Genomic DNA, 26,736 nt, shown 5'->3' with positions numbered 1-26,736 from the left:
CTGTCCCTAATGTCAACCTTCAAAACTAGGGTTCTTCATGTATTGAAAATATAATTTTAGTTTCCATCTTGGATAGGGATGAATTATTTAATTCGGGTTAAGATAAACTCTGAGCTCTAGTAACTTATTCTGTTGTACAGTTACTATAGATAGCAGGAAGTGTATGTTTTTGGCATTGCAGAGTTTTTTGTTCTATGGATTAGTGGAAAGGAAACTATCTCATTTAAGTAATACAGATGAAACAAGGAAGAAATAAAGATTTATCACTGAGGTATAATGCAAAGGCATATCTTTTTGCTCCAGGATCTGATACAATTAGGAAGAACTCCATATGCTGTTCTCAGAAAAGATGATATAAGTTTTCTGAGGGTGAAAATCATCAAACCTACAGTCTTCTTATTAAACTTACTGTCTTCTTACCAAACCTGAATATTGTAAGTCCCTACCAAAGGACTAATAAAGGTTTAATGTTGCTTTTTTGCTGGGATAGGCAAATTGAACAATTGTGGACTTTGGGTAGAAGTTACTCAAGCATTTTGATTCACAGTGGTGGTAGACACAGCTGCCTTAATGTTGTGCATTGAAAATCAATAAAACTAAACATAACCCTGTCCCCTCATAGGTTGGTGCCTTAATTTGCCAGCACTCAGATGACGCATTGCAGCTGACCTGAAGCTGCCCCCTAAACTCAATCAAACTAGAAGAAAACAAGTCCCTGAATAAGGCAGGGAAAGGCTGCATTCAAACCCAAGGGAAGACCTCAGCCAACCCTGTTCAAGCTCAGATCCAGACACACCGCTGGCCAGAGAGCTGGGTGGAGAGAGCTCCCATCCGATCAGCTACCTGAGCCCAGGAAATCCAAAACCCCTACGAAAAGGGCATCCAGATTAAACTCAGTGCTTTTTGCTGAGGACACAGCGCTGTGGAGGCCTGTGGGTCTGCTGGACTTCCTGGGGCCATGCCCTGGAAGAACATCCCATAGAACTTTAACCTCTCCCATGGACTCCTGTGACACGCTGTCAACCCACTCCAGTGCCACTCCCCCTGTGGGCCCACTGGCTGTTCAACTGCCTGTTAACAACCTATGGTCAAGGTTCTATCAGTTTCTTTGTTCTTTGTACCCTTGTTGGTACCCTGTGTTATAAATTGGGTCGGTCTATTCACCCTTGTGTTTCCCTGTTGGTCACTGTAACCCTTTTCCTGCTCACACCTTCAGGTGATTGATTGTTGCTGTTGCCTCCACCCCTGTTTACCAGTATATAGTCCTGGACCCTCTACCTCTCCCTTTGTCCCTGGACGCTTTCAGCACGTACATGAAATAAACTGCCACTGTAAACCTCTACAAAGACCCTTCCTGCTTCTGCCATCTTAGATAAGCAGCTTCTGCGTGTGAGTGTGGTGTTTGCTGCGTGCTTGGTGGAGTGCTCTCCTCATGGGGATGCTTCAGGAAGGTTGCAGCAATCCACCATCTGCCCGTGCTGCAACGTCGTGTCAATGTGTCTGTCACCAACCCACGACTCCACAAAACATCTGGAAATTTATTGTGTGCATTTGTCTGAGAAATTACTGGTGTAATTTTATAAAAAGTAGAACAAAATTTAGTATATACTCTATCTTCGCTTGTTAAAGTGGAGCTTACTATCCTTATTTTTTTCATGGCAATAAATACATAAGAAGACCAGCATTTTATGAATAACTTTTTGTAAACATTAATGTTGGTATTTATAATTTTTCACTCTTGTCTGTTTTACTAATATGCAGTTTTACGTGAAACCACAACTGTTTTACAGATATAAACGAAGATTAGAGTATATGACGAAAGTTCTTGGTTTTGGAGAGGTCTTATTGCATTGATAGAAACTACTGCATAAATAGTACTTATTATGTATTAGCATTCTAGTGTTCATAACTAAGTTCTTGGGGATTTAAACTCATTTAATGTAAATGCTCTTATTAGTAACAATCCAAGGACCGTTATGAGTTTCATGAACAGTATCATGTACATGCATATACAGGGTTTTTTCAGAGGCATTTTAGAGCACCCCCATACTGCTGTGTTTTTATCAAATTTATCTCTAAGATGTCCTAGTTTTTTGGGTGTAAAAATAAGGTGCCATAATTCATTTAGCCCAAATATTCCAAGTATATAAAAATTCAGTATCTTTTATAACTGATAGTTCTGCTCTGATAAATGTTTATCCAGATTATACTGTCCTAACTACATGGTAATTTGCATATCAGAGATGATGACTTGTGGGAAAGTCAACTGCAATACAGATATTTAACTTTTTTTTGTTCTTGAAATTCTTTATGTTAATCACATGGAGTGTTTCTAACTATGCAAGTAACAGACATATATTATAATCCAAGTCTATTTCTTTTTATTGGAAAAGGACAGGCCATGATGTTATTCCATGAGGTTGGATGCATTCAAAATTTGCAATACATTTGACTGAATAGGTCTGTCTCTCAGAGGTAATGCAATAGAAAGGTCAGAATTCTGATGTTTATACTGAAAGTAGAAGTGTAATAAATCCTGCAAAATAACCATTAACATGCACATAATTCTTTCAGAAAGAATTTTATTGTCATTATGTCATTCTCATTGATATTCTGTGGAAAGGACTGAACTGGCTCTACTGAACTGAATACTCTGTGTGTTAGTTTTGGGTTAGATAATTCCTATTCAGTACAGCATTAAGAGAAAAACAAGATTAACACCCATATCTGTTTAAAAACGATTATTAATAACTTAGTAAAAGTACATCACATTTCTTGTAGTTTCAAGGATATGTAGTGATTTTCTTAGGGAATTTTCAGCCTCAGCTATAAAACAGTCAAACTTTGCATCTGTCACATCTCTTCCCTACATGCCAATTAGGTAAGGCACATAACTTTCAAAGAATATCTGAAAATGAACAGGATGCTCCTGAATCTTTTATAGCTTGTTCCAGAGCTTATTTTAGATAACTTTGCTATTACACTTGTGGTAGCCACAGATGTGATAAAAAGGTGTTCTCTTCTTGTGATCTAGTTGAGTCTGATTTCCAAGAAATCTATAAGAAATGGAACATAAAGTTCCAAATAGTTGATGGCTTTTTTTTTCTTCTAGTTCCCATTTTAAGTTACATCACTGCTCTTGCAGGAACTATAGATGATGCAAAGTCCTTCTGGTGTTGAGGAATGCAGTCAGTGCAGGTAGCTTGGTGAGCAGCTGCAGGGGGAGCTCTGGGTGTTGGGAGCCCCAGGCAAGAAGTCTTGGACTTCTAACCCTTTGCATAATAAAGGGAATGGGGACCTGTGTCCATCCAGGGGACCAGACACTCAGAGACAGGGCAGAAGCTGAAGAGCCCAAGACTTCCATGTGCTTAGACTATGGAAGTATAAAGCCCAGGATTTTCTCTGTTCAGAGTCCCTCCTCAGAGGTACCAGCTCAAGCTGTTAATTTTTATATGGTTATTGCAACAAGACTGAATTATTTCAAGAATTGAGACATCTGAGACTCTGCAATAGGAAATTTGGGGTCAAGCCAGTAAGGAAACATAGTATGACTGTGTGAGTTTGATGTGTGTAGATGCCAAAGGGCCTCTCTCCCAGCTCAGCTGATCCAAATGTGACTGCCAGAATTGTATGATATTCAGGAATAATCTATGGGATGTTCTAAGTGAATTCAAATCTCTGAGATTTCACGGTTTGTGTCATTGGCCCATAACTAAGTAACAATTGATGTATAGTTATAGATTACAGCATCTCATTGCATGAAGTTTTGGTCCACCAAACAGTTACAGTAAAGTATTTCTGGTAACTATCACCTGTATAAACTTTTAATCTGCTCATGCCAGGAAGGTTTAGCATTATATTTGTTGTCCAGCCTGTCTACCATCAGCTCTAACTACCTTGGTGTCTTCAAAGTTTTGTACCTTCAAAAGAATTTTGTACCCTCAAAATGAAATTACCTCCTCCTACCCCTCTACTTGTAAAGCTGATGTGGACTTCTGTCCTTCAGGGCTTGTGTGAGTGGTTGCAGCTGCTGTTTTCTCCCTTCTGGCCTGAATATATATTTCCATCCTATAATGACTACAGTTGCCAGTGGGAGTGATGTATGCCTATGTCTCAATCTAGCATAGGGATTGAAACACATCTGAATCCAAAGGACAGCACTATCAGACACCCCATTTTAAACACTGGTAAATGTGTGTGTTGTCTTGTAAAAATAATCTATTGGTGGTTTTTTCAGAAGGTGCGTTCTAGTATAACAAATATTGTTCTGCAGTTCTCTAAATGTATCATTAAATTATTTTAAATGTATCATTGCTGCTTGAGTGTAGTTTAAATCCTAAGAGAATCCTCTAACTTCTCACTGAAAATCCTGCATGTCCTCAGCATCCTCTGGAATGTGAAGGATTGACTCTTCCATTTCCTGGGATTCTCATTGGTGCCAGGGTTCAGCATGTAGGCTTCCAGAGCAACAGCAATATCTGTCATTTTGAATGAATACAAATCTCTAACAATCCATGTTTATACAGTCCCAGTGGAAGCGTGTTGTGTCAGCTGCGCTTGCGGTACTTTAAAGGCTTTATTAAGTCAGCTGGCAACACACCCTGTCTCCAGGCACTGGCTTTTATGGCAAAGGACCTAAGAGACTTTTTTTTGTCCCTTTCCTTTTTTATTCTTCCTTTTTTCCCCTCTCCTTTCCCATGCTAACAGGTAGTGATTTTATAGAAATCTTATGGGTGTGTTGCTATGTTCATAATACCCACAGTATAGTTCACAGATGAGCACTTTTACCCAGCCATACAACCTTACACATACACGTGCACACACTGTCAAGTACCTTTATGCAGTCTGATATTAATTCTGATCAACTTATTACTACTGATAGAGAACTGTACAAAATTTATAAATAATTATAACCAGCTCTCTTAGCCCATGTAGCTATTTGAAAGGAGGCTATGATAAACTCTCTGAAGGTTCTGACCACGTATTACAGTAAAATTCCATGCATACTCTGTCCAGTGGCCTTTTATGTAAGAACTGCACTTTCTGTTTGCTTTAAAGTAGACAAAAACTGCTAGATCGGTAAATGTTAAAATATTAGTTTGCTTAAGTCATGTTTTGAGAATCAGTTGTCCAAAGAGTGAACTTTGCAGTGACATTCAGACTCTTTTCTCTTGCAGCCGTTTCGTAGAGTGACGTTTTCTGTTGTGAGTCAGCCTCAGGACCCGCATCAAGGGTCATTGCAGAGTTGCTATGACAGCGGTCTGGAGGAGTCAGAGACACCAAGCAGTAAGAGTTCATCAGGGCCGAGACTGGGTGCCCTTCCACTCCCAGAGGACAACTACGAAAGGACTACGCCGGATGGCAGTGTTGGTGAGGCAGAGCATATGGAAAATGGTAGGGGCAAACACAACATTCACACACATAATCTCACTAGCAAGCGATACTAAGTAGCCTTTGGAAAGGTCAGTCCAAAAAACATAAATAAACGCATTAAATAATTAATATCGAAATCGTTTGATTTTAAAGTTTGTTAAAATGCAGGTATACAAAATAATGGAACACAACGCCACTAATTAAAACAGCTGGTTTTTTTACATTACTTAAAATCTATACTGCAGAAACAGTTAAAACACTGAAAAAATATCAGTAGAGGTCTGGGGAAATGGTAATTGAATAAAATGATATACGTTTCATTTTAGATAAAAGACCATAAAAGACATATATATCCTCATCTCCTTCCATTTTTGACTCAAAACCTACTTAGAAAATTTCACAGAATGTGATATATACAGCATTAGGAAAAGAAAATAGTATTTTAAAACCCCACTCTAGAGAATTCTCTTTTCCCCAAAAATGTTGTATAGACAGTTTTCAAAATAAAACACAATGTCAGGTCCATTCTTCATTATTCAGAATAGAAGAATATTACTTTCCTTTTCTTCACATTTTATTTTGGACAACATTTTACAACATTTCATTTAAATTCAGGGCCCATTTAAGTAGAAGGGGAAAATATTAAATAATTATTTATTCCATAGTAATTCTCCTACTATTAAATACCAAAAATAAAGTTAATATAAGTCTCAGGTTGGGTTGTTTTTTCTTTCTATCTAAAACTATTCAGGATTAAAAAGCCAAAAAGACTTATTCATTTTGAAATGCATTTTATAAAACAGGAATATTTCACTGTTCTCCACTTTTTGGCCTTGATCTAAAGTTTTATGAAGTCAGAGACTGACTTCATTGTATTTTCATTGGCCCACAAACAACAAAATAAATTAATACGTGTCAAACATTTCTTTGATAACCAAAGAAATAACGGATTTTCTAATTTAATTGTAAAAGGTGGGTACATGCAAGAAGGGTGGTGTATTTTTTTGTTATAGAATGAATTAATTAGTTTGGCTAAGTGCATGTTAGTTTTTCAGAGATTGCAATACTGAATAATTGTTCTTGGGGTTTTGTCTTATCTGAGATAGACATGTCAACCCATTAAAACTATGTTATTTTTTATGGTAAGATATTTCCAAATCTAGTGTGTATTGCTGAATAATGGTTACAGCAGTCAAAATATGCTTGAACTGTATACCCCAATAGAAAAAAAGTTAATTGACTAAAAAGGAAGACAGTATTATCCATCTAAAGTTATATTAGGTTATGTATGTTTATACATTTGCATTTATATATTTTCCTTGGTTGTTTATATGAATATGTTTGATTACATTTCATTTTTCTGGAGATGTGGTAAGGGGAAAAAGTGATAATGGTATTCCTGGAAAAAATGTCAGAAAAAAAGCTTGTAGAGTTTGTACCTAAATTGGGCTGATTATTTTATTGTCTGTTTTGTAGTGAGATTTTGTGGTTAGGATGATTAGTTAAACAACTTGTCGATTCCCTTGGAAATCCAGCAATGCAGAGAATTTGTAGAGTGAAATTCTGAATTCAGAAAGTATTTTAAGATAAGATATGCATGATCCATGCTGGACAAACTGTAGAATCAAAAATTAATATAATTCTTAATGTATTTGGTAGACAATGAAAAAGAAAATCACAGTAACTGAAGTGCAATTGAAAACAAAAAGTGCTTGAGCAACGTCATAAGTTAAAGCAAAATAATTTTTCATAATGATGCAAAAACTGGAATTACATTCTAATAACTAAAATATTTTACATACTTCTTTTTTTGAAAATAGTTTATTTTATATTTGATAGGATAAATTTCTTGGACTTGGTTTTGAAAAAAATATTCTAAAATTGATAGATAGAAACATAGAGGTAGATAAATACATTAGTTCATGCTGAATGAACAAAAAGTCTCCAGTAAAAAAAATTTGCATGGTAATACATGCATAGAATCAGGATTTCCTCCTTCTTTATAAAACCTTGAACAAGACCTTTAAAAGCTGGGTGATATCATGGTGAAAATTACACTGTACAGATTTCTGGATTTTGCTGTCACATTTTAAAGACAAGATTTCAACAGTGGCACGTCATCTACCTCCAGAAATTAATGTTAACAATAATCTATAAATAATGATGGAACAGGATGGAATGTACTTTTTTTCCTTCATACATTTATTACCTGATATTTGAGTGAGATTTTTCTGTCATATGATTATTAAGTCCACTTGCATTTTAACAATTGAATTGTTCAAATTCTGATAATGTAGTCTTCAATATTAATGGATCATTCTGACAGAAATAGAATTGAAAATGAAGTCTGTCAAGCGTTCATTTGTCACATTTAATTGGAATCTAGGTAATCTGTAGTGTTTGGCTAGGTTAGGTTTTAATCAGGATTTATACTGGATTTTTATGAAGATTTTTCATGGAAACAGCATTTTGGAAATGATCTTGGTTATTAATTTTTACTTCAAATATTTACCATTTAATTTCAGTTGGTGTGAAACAATGCAGTTATAACTAATTGCGTTGGATTTTCTTTCATTTCAGAATTTGAAATAATAATCTTCAGCACAGTACATGAAACCTTCCAATGTTTCCTCCTTTTTTATTTTTTTAAGCCTAGATGACTAAGGAAAACAAGTAATCTTTATAGCTATTGCAAATTTAAAAGGTTCAGCTCACACGCAGAGTATATAAGAAATTCAACTTTCTGTTTGCTGTTCAGAGTTTCTTTACATTTTCTTAGTTGAGAATAAAACACTGCAAAAGTGGAAAAATTGGATAAGGGGGTTGATTTTCTTAGAATATGGTGAACATTGCCCACCAGCCTACAGGACTGTCAGATGTAGATTGAAGTTTTATTCTGCTGATTAGCTGTGGTGTCAGATGTGGGAGAAAAAAAAAAAGAAAGAAAGAAAGAAAAAAATGCTAGCAGATTGACTGTGAAAATTCAGTATGCAAAGATCTTGTTAATTAGTAAAATCTGCAGAACCAAAAGTAACTTCTGAGTTAATTTATCCCCTGCCCTTGGAGCTTTCCTTGCAAAGAAATTCTGCTTGTATGTGCAGCCTTTTCTGATTTTGCTGTTGGAATGGTACTGTCTTATTGTAAATTGCACAATAATTTTCTGAAGAACATTTCCATTACATTCATATTTGTATATCAAGGGCAAATACATTATCATGGTAAATTAGTTTCCTGGTCTTTTGTCATAGCTTTCTAGTTCTGACCATGCCTAATACATCTCAGAAGAAAATTTTGAAAAAAACTCTGAGTCAGAAACTTCCAGAATTACTTCTCCTCCTGACCCCAACAGTTAATAGTCAGCATGTGATTTTCTAAATAATAATAATAATAACAGTACTAAAACCCCACTAATTTGCCACAAGACAAGTTATTGGCCTGAAGAATTTCAACAGTGAAATCCTCTGAAGGCTAACAAAAATGTTTGGGGTTTGGTTTTTTTAAATTCTTATTTAACTATTTAGTGTCTATTCCTTTTCTTTTCATTATGAAGAAGAGCATGGAAGCATTCTATTTTAGTTTTCAAATACTATGGATTGTTATGTTTCCTTATAGTTTACCTTTCCTCTGAATTATAAAGCTTCCTAGGTTATAAATATTCTTCTAGCAAAGGTAGGGATAGCTGAAGATGTATTCTCAAAATCTGAAGAATGGACAAGACATCTTTTTCATACTAGTTTCTGTGTTATTAATTAGAGATATGATCTTTAAATGGAGCTTCCATTGTTCTGTTTCATTTCTCTTCACCTGGTTCTATAAGGTTTCTCTCATGATTCTTGCAGCTCTCAGAAATATTTCATTGTATTCCTTCTCCCTACCCCCTGATTTCTGCATACCTACAGTTTATTTATGCATGTAGCAGCCTAATCAGTTTTTTTTTTTTTTTTTTTTTGTTTAATTTAGCTAGAGGACCTACAGTGGTGAAACTGCAGCACTGCAGGTTATGGCTTGTATGATCTTCCCTCGAGATTTGTTTCCATGCAGTCCTAATTAAACTGTGTGCCACACCTGAGATCCCTGCCTTAAAGCTAGCTCAGGTACTTCTACATGAACATGATCTGCAGCACAGAATGCTGGGTTAGCCCATGTTTCAATATCAAATAGGGCTGGAGAGGAGCAGTTGTCTCTGTGAAAGAAGGAAAATAAAGGAATGGTTCACAGATTCCATTTTTGCAGGGGGAAATGGAGTAAAGAAAGATTAAGTGACATGTCTGAAGTCACAGATAAAGTAAGGAGAAGAGCTTAAAAAGGAGCTCAGAATTTTTGTGATTCAGTTACTTGACTCCCACAAAGAAATCAGTAGATAAATTACTCTCTGACTGACACATGAAATAAAAGCCAGGGAAGAGAAGTGCATTACCTTGGTTCACATAGTCTGATAATATGCTCTATTTTCAATTACAATTTCAGATTTAGACTGCAAGAGTCAAAGTTCCACCATCAGTACAAAGAAGGGGTTCATAACGTACAGAAGGATGAAAATGTGAAGTAAATTTTGACAATTAATATGTATAACTAATTTCATCTATAAGAGCATTCTCTCACTTTTGCTTGTGAAATAGATTCTTAATCTGTTTTCTGGACCAAAGTGTGAGGAAAATAATACATTAATTTAGAGAACTCATGTTTACAGAATCCATTTTTCCTTTACCTTTTTGTTCTGCAAATAACACAGCTTAATGTTCTTGAAGACTTAACTGTCCTTATTGTATAATGGCAAACAGACACTCATTGACTTATTTCAGAGAATGACTGCATTTTTGCAGTTCCCATTATTTTCAAATGTTCTTTCCTCTTGAATTCAGGTCCTAAAATTGCATGAGAATAATTTTGTTTTAAAATTGTGTCCTGAAAGAGTTGATGTAAGTAGTCCATCTGAGAGGCAGGAAAGGTTTTCAATGTAATGATTACACAGTAACAGTTCCTTTTTTTTTTGGTTCGTTTCTTTTTATTCTGTCATGGCTGCTGTCTCTACTTGTTCTTAAATATCACTCTGCATGCATGAACCCAAAATACAAGAAAGTGCTGCAAAATTATTATATAATACAAATACATAAGAATTCTTACCCTTGTTTCTGATGAATCTTAACCTATAATTAGGCATATGATGAATTTTGGATTCTGTAACACTAGCAACATACATGGGTAATGTTTTGGAACATATACATATTCAGTGATGAATGATATCTTGAACCAGTTTTTTTTGAGAATACAGCATTCTGATAAGATCTGTGAAAAGATATTTTATAAGAGGAAAAAAAAAGCCTGGCTTGTAAGACAGAAGACAAACTGTGCTGGAATCTCTGATACAGTAGTGCAGTCTTATGTAAGGCAAGGAACCTGTCTGGGAAGAATATTGACTGCTTTTCTCCTTGATTTTTTACCATTTCTCATCTTTTACTGTGTTCCTTTAGGTCACCTTACCCTGTATGTCTGCGAATTTTTTCAACAGAGCAACAAGGTTGATAATCTATATGCACAATAATACTTTACTTTCAAAACTGTATCGTGCCTGTACTTTAGGTACTTGTATTTTGAAGTGTTATGCATATATACTTCTAATAGAAATGAGGGAAATATACTTTTTGTCAAATTCCTGATGCTGGTATATATTTTTATATATTAGCTATTCTATGTTTACATTGTACTTCAAATCCACTGTGCAAAGTAAAGCCCCAAATATAATGAGAAATAGCTCTGATTGAAGACAACAAATAGCATTTTTTTATACCTTGTCTATTTTCCTTGAGTGTCCAAACAAATATCAGCAACTTCTCCTTTCTGTTCATGAAGAGCACCTGAGTTTGCTGTGAATGTTTTCTGCTTGATCAGGATTTTAACTGCTCAGAGAACATATGCTTGGATCTGCTGGAATCAAAGAAAGAATGCATATTTCTGTATTGGAAATCCACCCCCACACATTGGTAGCAAAACAAATTATTCAGCACTATTCTGATTTTCTGAATAGAATTGTATGTCTCTTCCTATTCTCTCTTGCTTTCCCATTGTATTTGTTCTAGCTACTTTTGTGCTGCACAGTGAATAGCATATGCCTCTTTTCTGAAAAATCATCTTGTAGGATTTCTTCCTCCACTCCCGATTTCAGCATCCTGCTCTTAAAAAGAAAATACACACAGTAATAACTGTTCACACCACTTTTAAAAATAGCCTATTGATACCAGCTAACTTGAAATGCCATGTACTAAAACTTTGATTTCTTTTACTACCCTTTAAAAAAGGAACTCCATGTTTACATTCCATCAGTTTTTAACCAATAATTTATGGGGAGGAAGACTTTGGATTTTTAAAAAACACACCTGCAGTTATATCAGTAAGGATGCAGCAGGGAGGGAAGGGTTTGTGTTTGCCTGTGGGTGTGCACACTTGTACACATCTGAGTGAGTCAGTTCTCACTGCAAATACTCATGAGATCTAGACAGTTGCAGTTATATAACCTGCCTCATCTATGAATTTCAAATCAATTCACTGAGGTGGATATGAACATACTAAACTGACAAGTGGAGAACTAAATGATCAGAAAGTAAAGCAGTATGCCCACTGTCATGCTGTGAATTGATCCAGACATTGTGCACCCCTCAAAAAGTAATAATTTGAACATGAACTTCCAGTCTGATGAAGGTTTTGCAACTGACTTAGTGAAGTTAGGCTTTTGTCCAAGTCTTCCGTGCCAGCTGCCAGCTCAGGCAGCCTCCCACTGATGCAGATTGCAGAACTCCCTTTGATACTGTCGCAGTCCTCAATGTAGATGGAAGGCAAAATGCATTCCAAAATTTAGACTCAAGGAAGAACAGACATCTGGTTTATGAATGGAATATTTAGCAACCTTTGCATCCAAGGCAGGCTCTTTCCTGAAAAAAATCTAATGCAAAGATTCAACGGAAGTTTATTTTTCCTCTGTTCCAATGAGTCCTTTCAACATACTGTGTTTCCCAGTTGGCTTTATTTAATCATAGATTCTTTCATTTTCTGGACAACATTAGATCTTTCTACCCCTTCAAATCTTCAAGTATAATAAAGATCCAAAGCATAGGGGTATTTAATCTTAATTTCAGTGAAAAATACTTTTTCCTTTATTTGTGGGAGATCTAGGTAATGTATAGGGTCAGACCAAAGATCATCTGGTGGCCAAAATAAGGTGCTCAGGAAAAATTATAGCAGGACAAATAAACTGATTTATTTTCCAAGTAGTCTTCTATACATCAACAGTTGGGAATTCTGATTCCCTGAGCCACATAATGTGCATTTAGTAATCTTTATGGATTTACATATTCATATTTGTCCAGTTTCCATTGCATGCAACTATTAATATCTCTTTTTCCCAGTTAGGGTTTTGAAGGTGATTGTGTGTGCCATTTTCCTTGGATTGGACAGAGGGAAAATAAACTTCCTAGACTGTAAAGAAACAGTACATAAGAATTTTTTAAGGAGCATATGTTTATTTGTAGCCATACTAAAATTTGCTGTTGTATAAGAAGTCCTGTATTCAGTTATTATTTCAAAAGGTTTAAACCCTAAAACTTAAAGGGAAGTGTATCTCTTATGAATTTTAGCAAATATAAATGTAAGTTTAGTATGCCAAAATCTACACAAAGGTATTTAAAGGAATTAGAATCTTCCATATGATGTGTCATCTGTAGTTCTGAAAATTCTGTTGTATATTTATATTTATAATTTATAACTGATTTTCAGAGAAATGGAACAATTTCTATGATGACAAGAGGATTTAAGTGCAAGCATAATGTGAATTCAGACATTTAAGTATTTCTGAATATTACTATGGTATTGCCTATATTGCCTTTTTTGCCTCAACAGCAACACAGCATTCAGTGTGAATGCCAACTCAAATGTCTTGAATAAGTAAAAAAAATCATGGCATATGCTAGAACAAGGCATACATTGGAATTTTTAAGAAATTGCTCAATTTATTAGTACAGTAATTTAGTATGGAAAGCTTGACTTTTTTGGGGTAAGGAGCAACAATAACAACAAAACCTCCACTATCAAAAAACCAGAGGTTTTGTGCTCCAACAAAATTATTGTGCACAGATTTATTTCTTACATAACAAATGCAAAAGTCAGCATTTATTATGTAAGAAAATGTATGTTAGTAATCAGTATTTTATAAGATGCTTTTTTGTTGGTTTTTTTTTCTGCAGACTAGATTAATATATTCTATTAATATTAATTGCAATTCTTTTATTGTAGATAAATTTCCATTCATTTTAAAGAAGCTGTCCATTCTTATGCATCTTTTAAGAAAGGACAAAGCATCTCTCACTAAATAAATAAAAAAAAGATTGTTTTGATGGATTATTTAAATCTGTACTTTTTTTCTACCATGTGGACATAAAAGTAAACTTCTTTTTGGATAATAGAAAAAATTAAAATGTAAAGGCAGTGAAGGAAGAACACTATTGATAATTTATATTGATTATTGTGTACTTTCTTGCTATCAAGTTGCTTCCCCAACTTGCTTGCTTTAACCTGTTTATTAGCTATATCTAAGAAACAAATCAGCCCTGAAGATCCCTGCTGGGACACTTGTTCTTTTCCTAAGCAATCTGCATTATTTCATCACAAAGGGAAGAAAAATCAAAGTGCATCATATCTAAAATTGCATACAAACAAGACTCTCTTCCACCAAAGTGTTAGTTTTCTCCCAGTATGGTTTTATGGCAGATTTATTTTCTTGATCCAAGGATTTTTCTGTCTTTTTCTGAAATTGCGATAGTGCTATAAAGAGCAGTGCTGTCTATAGAGAGGGTTCTGGGAAAAGGTTTTTCAAACTAAATCTCATTAATTCAAAATGTGTGTGATATTTGTGCCCTGCTGTCCTACTGTCTTTAAAGTATTTCAGGTGCACAGCCAGTGGTTTTCTTATCTAATTGTCCTGCTCAAATTAATTCACATTTTCTTTTAAGAGGAGAATCTGTCCTTTTTTGGGGCAGGGTGATGATTTTCACATCATCATGAGATATTAAAGTAACACTATCAGTGGAATATGACATTGCAAATTTTCATTATGAAAAGAAAGCAAAGAGAGTTGTAATTTTACCTTTTCCTCTTGTTAGTCAATAACAGGAACTTCTCTGAGTGGAGAATAGAAACCTATTATTTTTTAAACAAAAGTATTTGAGAGATAAACTTATCTATGCCTGGTATGTTATTTTATTAATATCTCTCAATGTTTTATTCTATTAACAGTGGCCATCATTCCCTGCTATTGAATATAAAAATTTATGCCAACATTCTTTTCATATTCTGATATGTATTGCAATAATATGGGAATTATTTTAATATATCAGTAGAATTGACAGCTCTGGATATGTGCTTGTTCTAGCTATCTCCTACAGAGACATTATTCAAGTGTGTGAGAGAGTAATAAAATAGCTAACTTTGTTTTCTAGGTTTTGGTGGTTTCTAGGGCTAAGGGGGTTACATGGACAACAAGAGGAGCAACCATGAGCAACATTATCATGTATGCTGATTTTTAAAATATAAGAAATCTAAGTATTTTAGTTGTGTTTGAAGATGTCTCATTCAATTACCCAAAACATGATTAATATATTGTATTTATGCAGTTTCATTATTCAGTTAAATTATTTTTGGTTAAAAGGTAGTTAAAATGAGATCTGCTTAGTTATATGTACAGGAAATTTTTATTCTTATTGAAAGCTTGTAACTTATTGTAGCTTCATCATCATCTTTCAGCATGATGAAAGCAATTTTGTGACAACATATAAAGCCTGTAAGAAAAAATGTAAGTACTCCTGGAGAACTAAAAAAATGGTGACTGCTTTATTTGACAATATGCAAGGAACCTGCACAGTACGAGTCAAGAGTCATGGAATCTGCCTGGATGACTCACATCCTTCCTGCAGCCCTCTTTCCAACGTGGTGCTGCACAGGAGTGCAGAGAAGAGGCAGAGGAGAGAAGCAGCATGGGCTTTGGTTCTGCTCTTAGCATGCTCCAGATAGCCCTCTCATATTCCAGCAATTAAGATTGGCCTGAGAAAATCTGTAAGAAAAACAGGATTTAATAATTTTGACACTATATTATCTTTTTATTTTCTTGGAAGAAATTCTAAAATGATATATTCTGCCATAGTTCTCTACTTGGATGACACCAAGCATAAAGGGTAAAGGGTGATAGGAAAAAACGAAGTTGCACCAAAATTTCTTTAGGTCTTTTTATTTAATATGAGGAGCTCAACAGCAGCATGCAAGGGGCAACAATAGAATTGACTTTTCCCACTCATTGTTTCCTCCTACACTAGAAATGGTAATACCTGCAGAATTAAACTTTGGGAAATAACAGTGGCATAAGAAGCTGGCTCACAGACAATGGTGAAATAAAATAGTTGTGAGAGTCAAAGAGAGAGTCAAATACATCCTAGATTTTATAAGTGACAGTACAGAGGACAGGCTCCATACTGCCACAGTGCACTGTTTCTAACAAGGGATGTTGCTTAGAGGCATAGCTCACTTGCCAAGAGCATAGATATGGAAACTTGAGACACAGTCAGATCTAATCTCACAAATAGTAATGGGAAAATGCAGAAAAACCCAAGATGCCCCCGAAGGTTTAGATAAGTGAATATTTTTCTTTTGCTTTTCTCTTCAAAAGGAAACAATTGCCTTTAGCTTTGAGCAGGTAGAGTCCCACATGCTGTTGTTCATGCTATGAATTTTAAGGGGAAAAACTTTCCCAAAACATAAAGAAAAGAGTTATCCTGAAGTTTCTTGATAAATGTTATCAAGCATGTTATGTTAATTGAGGAACTTAGGAAACTTCTAAAACTAAATATTCTCTCTACCACCTCTCCTCTCTGCCTAGTACTGTTGTGTTTTCTGCCACATGTAACAGACATTTAGAAGCTTCTTTTTCAGAAAGGCCTAAGCAAACAAACTGTACTGACAAGACAAATTTGTTTATTACTGCGAAGATAAATAGTAAAAGAATTGAATCAATTCAGTTCAGTAGCGATAGAAAGTCATTGCTCTCAGGTGACAGTTAACCGGCTTGTACACAGTGAGTTAGCACCTGGGGAGTATTGCCTGCTGGAGAGATGCCCGTGCCCCCAGAAGCATTAACCAGCATCCTGCTGAGACTGTCAGCTCAGGAAAGAGGAGAGCAGACAACAGCTCAGGTAAAGGATCCGCCACAAGCTCCATTAGTCTTTGAATAGCAATGGCTGCCCAGCGTTACTTTTTGGTCTGATTTTGTATCGTGGACAATGTTCTGTCTGCTCACAACCCGGCGCTTCCTATCAGCATTAGGTCTATGTGGAAAGAGGAAATCTGCATAGGGCTGAACTTCAGCAGTGGATTGAGATAGTTTCACACATAATTGTAGTGAAGGACACTGGTCATGGCCTAAGCTTCAAAGCAGAATTCATTCCTATACTTCTTAGCAATTATATTAATCTAATTTTAAATGTTCTTACATGAGCAAGTTCAGATCACCTCAATGTAAAGAGGTGTTTTAGTAATACTAAAATGTGAAATTCTTACTGTTGTATCCTGGAAAGTAATTGTACTTTTCAGTATTGGAACTCAGGAGTGCTTGTGCTCTATTAGCTGAAAATAATATTAATTATTCTTCATCAATAAAAGGTGGAAAACAGAGTTGAACAAAAAAAAATTTTTTTCTACTCTCTAGATTTTCAAGCAGTTCTGATGTCCTGCCAAAACAAATGGATTTTTTTAAATTTTACCATATTGATTCACTATTTTCTCTCACAAATATTTCTTGAAACTCTCTCATTAAGCGAATTTCCCAATTCCTTGATTAGCTCTTCAAAAAATAACCCCATAATTTCCAACTGTAGAAATCCACATATATATTCACATAAGTGTACACAACGCAATTTCCAAACAGGTCTTGAAAGAGCAATTGAACATGAAGAAATTCCATTTAAAGTGCGTTTTAAAATGTTAGGGTTTTTCCTGTGTTCACAGACAAAGCCTTGGAGAGCTGAATCTCCATGTTATGCCTCATAATTTAGTGTCAAAATCTTGAAATGTCTTGAGCACTGAGAGGACATGGTGCATTGTGGGACTTTCTTGCATAGACTTTTTTAGTCGTAATTGCAAAGGAATTATCAATTTGCAACAAATAAATAATAAACTAATTTAGACAGTGGAAACTGGAGTTATTCTTGCCTTTCCATATCTGACACAGGAATAAAATTTCTTTAGCATGATGCTACAATGGCCGCTTCTTTTTGCAGAGGAACTACACTCCACAAAAGGGATAAAATATTTGAGCATACAGTATTTCTGAGATACTGCTATAACAAAATAGATTAAAACTTCATTCACATTACTATAACTGTGTAAAGAAGGGATTTACAACCATTATAAAAAGCTACATATATTTCCATCCTTAAGGCCCTATATTTTGCAAATGCTTTTCACTTAACTGGCATTTTATACTGAGATATCATGAAAACACTGCAAGTAGTATCTGTTGAACCAGACAAACCATTATTTGTGAGTTTCAAATGACAAGATTGTAACTAATGCTATCAGCAGGGATGTAGAATTGTAGCAAATATCTAAACCTGTGATATTTTATGCTTATTGGATTACAGACACTTTGGATCAAACACTGAATGCTTCAAAACATTGTCTAAATTCTAAAAATCTCAAGATGCTCACATATATAATAGAATATTACTGTAAGAATTTATTTGAAGTCCCCTTAAGAAAAACAGACACTAGATTGACCTGAAAGCAAAATATAAACTTATAAAAATTTTTTATAGTTTTTATTTAACTTCATATATTTTCATATCTCTGTTCCCTATTTCTGTGCTTCATTCATAGCCCCTGAGAGCTGGATCTTTGTGCATAACTTTTTCATAACTTCCATAGATGTGACCTTTAGAAAAATACTAAAATTGGGCAAGCTGGCCCTTCTGTGTGCAACAAGACATTCCCCTGGGAAACAGAGAAGAAAAATATGTAGAAAGTTGAAATTATTAATAAAGATAATTATGATTATATTATTTTACTATAAAATAATGTTGCATATCCACTAAAAAAGACTCCTTGTATTTTGTAGTTCAGTCTTATTTATAATATACAGTTACGAAATAATGTGATATTTTCCCTTTTAGCATTATATTAAATGCTGCTGACCTTAGTGAGAGTTGTGTTGTTTTGTGACATGGAACATCTGCCAAAATATACAAATTTATGTGCCTTTAAAGCCTCTGATTCCTAAGATACTTATAAAATTATTTTCAAGTAAAGCACATAGAGAACTATGTATTTATATTGTCCTCAATTTTCTAGTAGGTAAGAGCTTTCCTAAAAGTTTTAGTGTATTTCTTACTCTCTGAAATCTAAACTTGAACAGCTTTTGAAATCTTTGCATTTACTACTATAGCTAACTAGAGAGTACTATTTTTATCACTTTAGCAGATCTGTCTTGCAAAGACCCTTCCTTGGGTGAATGAGAAAATAAAACCAGAAATTATTCTAAAATATTAGGTTGAAATGATAGTTTTAAAAATAGAAAAAAGTTGGGCAACTATTTATAAGTAAATAAAACGGCACCTATGTTCAAATATCAGTGACTGATCAGCAATTCAGGCAGCCAAATAGAAATCTTTGCAGGGGAAGCAGTTGCATTGTGCTGCATCAGCAAGAAATAAGCTGTTTCCACTCTTGAGTCCAGCTTAAGAATTCATTTCACAGCACGATTGGGAATAGATATTGGCAGCTGGAGAGTCTGGGCTCTGCTTTCAGCTCTGCCACAACCACTATGAAAAAAATGAAAAAAAAAAATCTTTATGAAACATGCAAAATGCATTTCATAAAATGAATAGGAAGTTCTTTGTAAAGATCAGTGAGCTTCCTAAAGGGGAAGCTGCTGATAATTGCTAAATTTCAAATTACTTCCAAGTTTTAGTTTGATTAAGTTCAACCTTTACACCAACTATTCTCATCTTCCGAAAAATCTCTCTATATTCACGGTGATTAGCAAGCACATAATTTGTCAACAAAGGGAGAAAAATATTAAAAGTGAAGAAAAAGGAGCTATAGAGGTTTGATATGAACCACTACATTCATTTTACTAAATAAATATTTTTCCTCAGAGTTGAGAGAAGTGTATTAAATAAGCTAAAATTCTCATTGATATCATGTTGATTTAAAAAAGCAATTGGCAATGCTTAATTCCAACAGAATTGTCCTGACCCTTCCCTAGCCTTGCTGGTCTTTCTGGCTCCCACCAAGTTATTTGTTGTTAACAAGTACATCTAGCATCTGGAGCAGGAGGGAAGAAGTTTGCAAAGCTTCCTCTGCTCCAGCAACATGTCTGAAAGTCCTTTCCTTTCTTGACTGAGGTTTTCAATAGAGTAGTCCCCAGAATTTGGAGAAATGTTTGTAATTTAGGTGCTTGGGTGAAAAGAACCTGTTGAGCCATAACTTGCCTGCAGTAGGAGTACTATTGCTAGCAACATAGTGAAGGTTATTTTGCTGAATGTTGTAATATGCTTAAGGCTTAAGGAATAATTGCCCTTTTCTTACACATGAATAAACAGCTAAAATTGTAATTAAGACAATATTAAACCATCCCTCTAGATATTAAAAAATATTTTTTAAGCTTTCTGATGAAGTGGTGGGCTATGCATTGATAATGTTGGAGTTCAAAGCAAAAAGCAGTGCCTTTAGTGATGATGTGCATTAGGGAAGATGCCTCTTTGTGCTTCAGAAAAGCAGACTTAGCTTTCAGTTTGGGTTTTTAATAAGTTCAAAGATACTATGCCTTCTGCACACCTTCCAGGAATATATTAGCCAACATAGCTGTACCACTTAAATTTGTGTATTTGTCATAAGAAATAAAAAACCTGTAGCAGATGATTATGTGACAACAGTATATAACCACTAATGTGAGAATGACTTCAACAAAAGTAACATTCCAACGTTGATTATAATAAATGAGATTCTTAAGCTGGAGAGAATGAAAAGGACATCTTGTATTCATGCTAGAATTATACTTCCTATAAATCTAGAATTTAATTTTTTTTTTACACTTTTTCAAAGGTTTAGTTCAGCTATCCAAGAATAATGGTAATTTAAAGTAGAAAAAAATGCAATAAATATTTCCTTAATGCAGTTTTAAAAAACTAAATGGACTTAAATTATTTTGCACATAAATACTTTCATGTACACTGCAAGGTTTTTCTATTCCATCTTTCTCCAAAATCAGAATAAATCTGTTTTCCTTGAGTGATAGATAGTGCTCTATTTCCAGAAGATCATACACACTTCTATCCCAGTGTGTCTTTACCATAAACCTATCATTGTATAATTATTTATGGAAGTGCTTATCACAGCCCTGGTGACAGAATGACAACTGTCTTCATGAAGATGAAATCTCACTAACTTTTCCACATTTTTGTGTATATAAAATGCTACTTTACAAGATTTTCTTATGCCCAAGGTGTTGGATTTTAATCTTTCTGCAGAGGTAGGCTAAAAACAAAAACTAAAAACGAACCAACCAAACAAACCCCAAACAAACAAAAAACAAAACAGGAAACAATAACAAAAACTTCTTTACAAACAACCTGAACTAATAGAAGATATTGTCATCCTAAAGTTTTGGGGTATTTCTTTTGGGTTTTTGTGCAGGAAGGGGGAGTTTGAGGGGCATGGTGGGTTTTGGGGGCAGTGGAGGAGGATTTTTGATTTTTGAAGAAAGAATTACAGAAATTTTGTTTTAGTCAAAGGTGACTGGAATAGTTCTATTCTCCAGAATTGAACTCTATGTATGAAAAAAATTATTCCTCCTTCATATTTCAGGCAATAATAGCATAGAGCATACTTTTTCTTTAATAGCTTGCTTGAATATGCATACTTTTGAGGACTTAAGACTTTTCAATTTTTTCTTTTTTTTTTTTCCCCTCATAGGGTTTTCTAATAACATGGATTACTCTTCTGAGAGATGGCATACTCATTGGACTTTACATTGTATAATTGCTTTTAATTATTTTTTCTTTGTTTAATGATATATTAAAAAATGAATGGTAAATCCCATTATTTGTAATACATCTTTCTTCTCTGGAAACCACTGTTTTGGTTTTTTTTTTCCCTCAATTTCTAGTTACACCTGGTAGATTTGTAGCTTTTTTTTTCCTTGTTCTATAAAGTTTTTTGTAGTCAATTGTTGATTATGCTAATAGTGAAGGAAATGATTTGGCTTTGAGTGTAATAAATAGCAAAATGGTTTGGTCTCTTGTGAGTGTTACCCTCACCTCAGGATGATAATAAATCATGGAGCTTATTAGCCTTGCAGGGGTACAGAAATAAAACAGCAGGATATGCTACAGGAGAAATATTTATATCACTGCATGGTGGTTTCCTGACTCATAGTAAAATGCCATGCAAACCACTAATATCAAATCAAGGCATATATAAAAAATAATTCATAAGGTTTTTTTTGCCTATTTGTTTGGAGAACTGAAAATTAAAACCTCAGAGCAAAACTAACATAGAGATAATAGCTTTTCCTTTCACCTTGTCCTAACTAAATCTATGATGCAAAGATACAATTTACATGAGATCTATTTGATCGCCTGACTCTTTTCTCTGTTGGATCATGCCCTAATGTCTATTTTTAGGAGAAAAAGAGGCTGAGAGGTTTCTCTCTGCAGCTTCCTGTGGAGGGGAGGTGGAAAAGGGGATGTTGAGCTCATCTCGCTGGGATCAGTGACAGGGATGCATGAAAGTGTTTCAAAGCTGTGCCAGGGCAGGTTTAGACTGGACATTACGAAGCATTTCTTTTCTGCGTGTGTAGTCAAACACTGGGTGGATCAGGCTTCCTAGAGAGGTGATCAATGCCCAGGCCTGTAAGTGTTAAAGAGGTGTTTGGACAGTGCCCTTAGCAAAATGTTTTAATTTTTAGTTAAACTAGATGATAATTGTAGGTCTGTCCCTTCCTACTACAACTATTCTATTTTAATTACAAAACGTGTAATGTAACACAATTGACTGTTGTGTGAAAGGGGAAAAAGAAGGAAAAAAGAAGAAAGAAAACCAGATCTAAACTCTAAATTGACATTCTGGGCTTTTCTTTTATATTGATAGTATGTTTCCAGATCTCTTTGTTAAGGATGTCTGGTTCAGAATACATTTCTAAAGCTCAGATCTTTTAAAATAAGTCATGCAACAATGAAATTTACTCTAATGTGACTACTGTTTATTTTCAATATAATACATGTTTAAAATCATGTTGAAATAAGAACATTCTCAAAAATTAGGAAACATTCATCTTTTGCTGTATAGCTTTACAGAAGGAAACTACAACCAAAAACAAAAGTACTTTAGATGCAAATACTCTTTTAAAAAATATTATATTTGAGATTTATTTTTTCATAAAATAGATGCTGTAAGGACTGGAAGAGGTCTCCCACTCAGCAGTCCCATTCTGTCATAAACTCTGTTGTATATTTCACATTGTAAATTTGTTGAGTTCCAATTTAAAGCCATTTCCATAAAAGGAACACCAGTTTCTACAGCTCTCTTGTAAGATAGACAAGAGCTACAAGTTTGCAGATGAAAAATATCAGTAAGTTCACCCCTTTTTTCTTCATGTCTTTAGTTTTTTTTTTCCATCCCAGAGCAATGAGATAATCCAAATTCCTAAGTAAAAAATGTTTTGTTGTTCAAGCCTTCCTGGATCAGCAAACACCAAACCAATGATCTTTCCCCCGCATCTATGACATGTGAGATCAAGCCATCCTTTTTTCTCCCACTGTGTTTTTCTTTTGACAGCTAATATCAAAATTCAGTCTTGGAAAATGGTTCAGAAGATTGCAGATGAAGAGTTATGGGTGCAGTTTTTTAGCTGAGTTGTTAACATGGATGAGTCCATGTGTAACATGTAAACGTAGGTTCATGCATTTAGATATATATTCATAGAGAATGTAGATAGTAGAAAAAGTTTTCATATTAAGTAAATTAACAAATTAGAAATGTATTTTTTACAATATGAACTGTTAGACAACAGCAACCACCAGCTTGTAGCTGAGATTACTACTTGCATAAGTGAATAATCCTACTTTGGTCTAGAAACGGTTGAAGGAAAGCGGTAGTGTTGTGGTTGCCAGTTCCTAAAATCAAGCAATTTAAGAGGATTATTAGCAGAACTAAGCAGGTTTACTAACTCAGAAAAGCACGTGACTTTACTGAAAGGTAATAATTGCACCTGGCTTCTGCCCATGAAAGATTTTGGGTTGGGTTGTTTACCCAGCTGTAAACATTCACCTGACCACAGAATCAACAATAACAGGCAGGGCTGAGCCTTCCTCACCTATGCTGTGAGGAAGCAAGATTCAGCCTTAAAATGGAAGTAGAGCCAGCATTCTTTTGTGTTCTTTTCCCTTGGTTTCAATACCAGCTTTTGTAATTTTTTCACTGGACTTGCAGTAGAATATCGTTCTTCTTACTTGTTTATAACCAAATATTGAGTGCAATCAGGCACAGCTGTCCCAGTGAGTCATCAGTAATTAACCTGAAACTCCCTGGAGGCCTCTAGCATCTACAAGCAGGATAATAATTTTGCTGGCTTGCACTTTTATGTTTCCTTCCTTACTGAATAAGGTGAGAAGTAATACTGGCATTTCACACTTTAGTCAGCAGCAAAAGAAGACCTCTAAAAACCATGCAAGTTTGGTATCAAAATAATGGTTATATTTAAGACATGTAAGTGCGAAAGCACCATACTCAGCCACCTCTTTCTGAAAATAGTATTATTAATAACTTTACCTGTAATAAGCTTGGTATAGGAAATACTTGAATAAAAAGACTTAAAAAGACAATGAAAAGAAGTAGCACAAACTAGGCCAGTGACATGGGAGCTAATATTTATAGGAGACTCAGGAACAAGAGCTACTTGTATATTTTTCTCTTCAGGCAACCATCAAGAGTAGACTTCCAAACTCAGAGCTTTTTGTTTTGTGAAGGTAACCCTAAACAAATAAAATAACTAGAAAACAAACAAAAAATAAACAAGAGAAATACAACTAAAACAACAACAAAAAACCCAACCAAAGAAACCCCAAAAGACCATACATGAGATAAGTGAGCTGTCCAGATTTAGTCAATGTAAAACTCTGGGCACATCTACAGTGCCTCAGATTTTTAAAGTTACAGTAATAAAGTGGATGACAAGGGCACTGAGTTTTGTCTTTATAGTAAGTACATTTTTGGTGGGTTTTGGTGTTTGGTTTTGGGTTTTTTGGTTTTGATGTTTTTTTTTTTTTTTAATAAGAATAGATTATCTAAAAATAATAGGCAGAGAATGGTAGCCAGAAACATATTTTATATTAGTATAATAATATATTTTTTTTACTGAATGATTATTAGAGTATTTACACAGGGAATGGAGAAACTTCATTTGAAGTTTCCTCAAGCTTTCTTTCGTCTTTTATGGGAAGCAGTAGGGTTGGGTGAAGTATCTTTCTGCACCTGGATATGTGACACAAAGGTATACAAAATTCATTAACTTGGAGAAAATAATACACAAAAGAAATGCAATCCTGTGAGATAGGTTTCTTGCACAGGTGGTGGGAGTCCTGGTTTCTGAAATGCACATTCAGAAGCTCATAATTTTATTATGCAAGATTTGATGAGGTTGTTGAAAGAATCGAAAAATTCCACATAAAAAGCGTGATTTTTTTTTTTTTATTTCTGAAATGAGAAGCTTCAATAGCTCAGTATGTTGTGTTCATAAAAAATAAATGTTAGGATAACTTGGAGTTTTATGTTTCTCAAAATATAGCTCAGATGTGCTTCTAAATCCATAAAAATGCATACTAAAAACCAGTTCTGGGCAACCAAGACTGACAGAATTCTAGCACTTTTAAAGGCATAGGAGTTTTCTTGTAAAAGAAACAGGGCGTGTAGCGACAGGACAAAGATAATGATTTTAAATTGAAAGAGTAATTAAAATAATAAAAAAAAAATTAGAAAAAGCCTGTTTTCTGCAAGGGTGGTGAGGCCCTAGAGCAGCTTGCCCAAAGAATTTGTGGATGCCCCATCCCTGGAAGAATTCAAAGCCAGGTTGGAGCTCTGGGCAGCTGGGTCTGGTGAAAGGTGCCCTTGCCCACGGCAGAGGTGCTGGGGCTCGATGCTTTTCAAGGCCCCTTCCAACCTAAGCCATTCTAAGGTTCTATGAAACACTTAAATTTTTTAATTCTGTCACATCCTGAAGGACTGCTCATAAAAGAGTAATTTATGAGATTATGCTCCAATGAAATGGATAATGTACAAAAGTATTTCAGAAGGTATTGAAAACCCTGTGTTGAAAATTGTTGATTACATCTGAAATGGAAAGGAATTTGATTTTCCTGGATTCTTTGAGGATATCTCTGTAAAGCACCTCTTATTTCAAAGTAGGAAGTGAAATACAGTTCTATTGCATAATCTACTTTTAATTTTCTTTTTTGCTTTATCAATTTTAACTCATCTTTTATGTGTGTCACAGGGAGGGTGAGCACAGGGCGGATGGTTTTATATGTTTAAAAGATTTACATTTCCCTTCAAACAGCATATTTGAACGTTTTTAGTCAGTCTGGCTCTGTGAGTAGAAAATTAGGGATTCTTTTCTATGAAAATGTCTGAAAAGACTTAATATACTTAAAGAATAGTAGAGGAACCTTCTAGTCATCTTAGTGCTTAAAATCTTTGTATTCAGCTCAAATAGCATATGCAGTGCTTTGATTTTAGATGACAACATTTAACAAAAGTTATCCTATTTTGGTGTCAGAAGTAATTTAGGGCAATGAATCTTAGTATATGCTGATTTTTGAAAGTTTTCTCAGTGTAGATACATATGCACATATGTAATTCAAGTAATACTTCAAAATATGTGTCTGTAATGTTGTTTAAATTGAAAGTTCAACTGTCAGAGTTTGAAAATCAATGACTTACATTCACCCTAGCTAAAAATCTAAATCAAAATGCAGTCTAAATATTTTTCATCATTTTGTGGAATAATATTTCCATGGCGAAAGTTTAACAAATTAACTCTTTACTTAATTACCTTTATCATATCATTAAAAGAAAACGCTTACGTGAAACTGCCCGTGGCAGGACCATTGCACTGGTGGTTTTGATGCTTAAAGAGCAGAACTATCAGCATGGAGGAGATGACAGCAAAGGTGCTGCAGGTCCCTTTAGTATCTCCCAGTACTGAGGATATGACCACAATGATACACAAATTGCTCACAGTACTTTTCAAAAGGGCAGCTTCTCTTCACTGTGGAA

The 26,736-nt window shown here is 34.7% G+C and overlaps 1 protein-coding gene across 1 annotated transcript in view; it reads left to right on the top strand.

The window, feature by feature from the left end:
• PCDH7 (protocadherin 7) overlaps positions 1–26,736 on the top strand; it is a 263,328-nt gene that overhangs the window by 116,474 nt on the left and 120,118 nt on the right. The window contains exon 3 of the mRNA XM_059470935.1: positions 5,178–5,394. Coding sequence (XP_059326918.1) covers positions 5,178–5,394 — 217 coding nt within the window. The remainder of the gene's footprint in view (positions 1–5,177; positions 5,395–26,736) is intronic.

This window comes from Ammospiza nelsoni, chromosome 4, assembly GCF_027579445.1.
Source record: "Ammospiza nelsoni isolate bAmmNel1 chromosome 4, bAmmNel1.pri, whole genome shotgun sequence".
In the NCBI taxonomy this organism is placed as follows: Eukaryota; Metazoa; Chordata; class Aves; order Passeriformes; family Passerellidae; genus Ammospiza; species Ammospiza nelsoni.
This window is presented reverse-complemented; position numbering and strand designations above follow the sequence as displayed.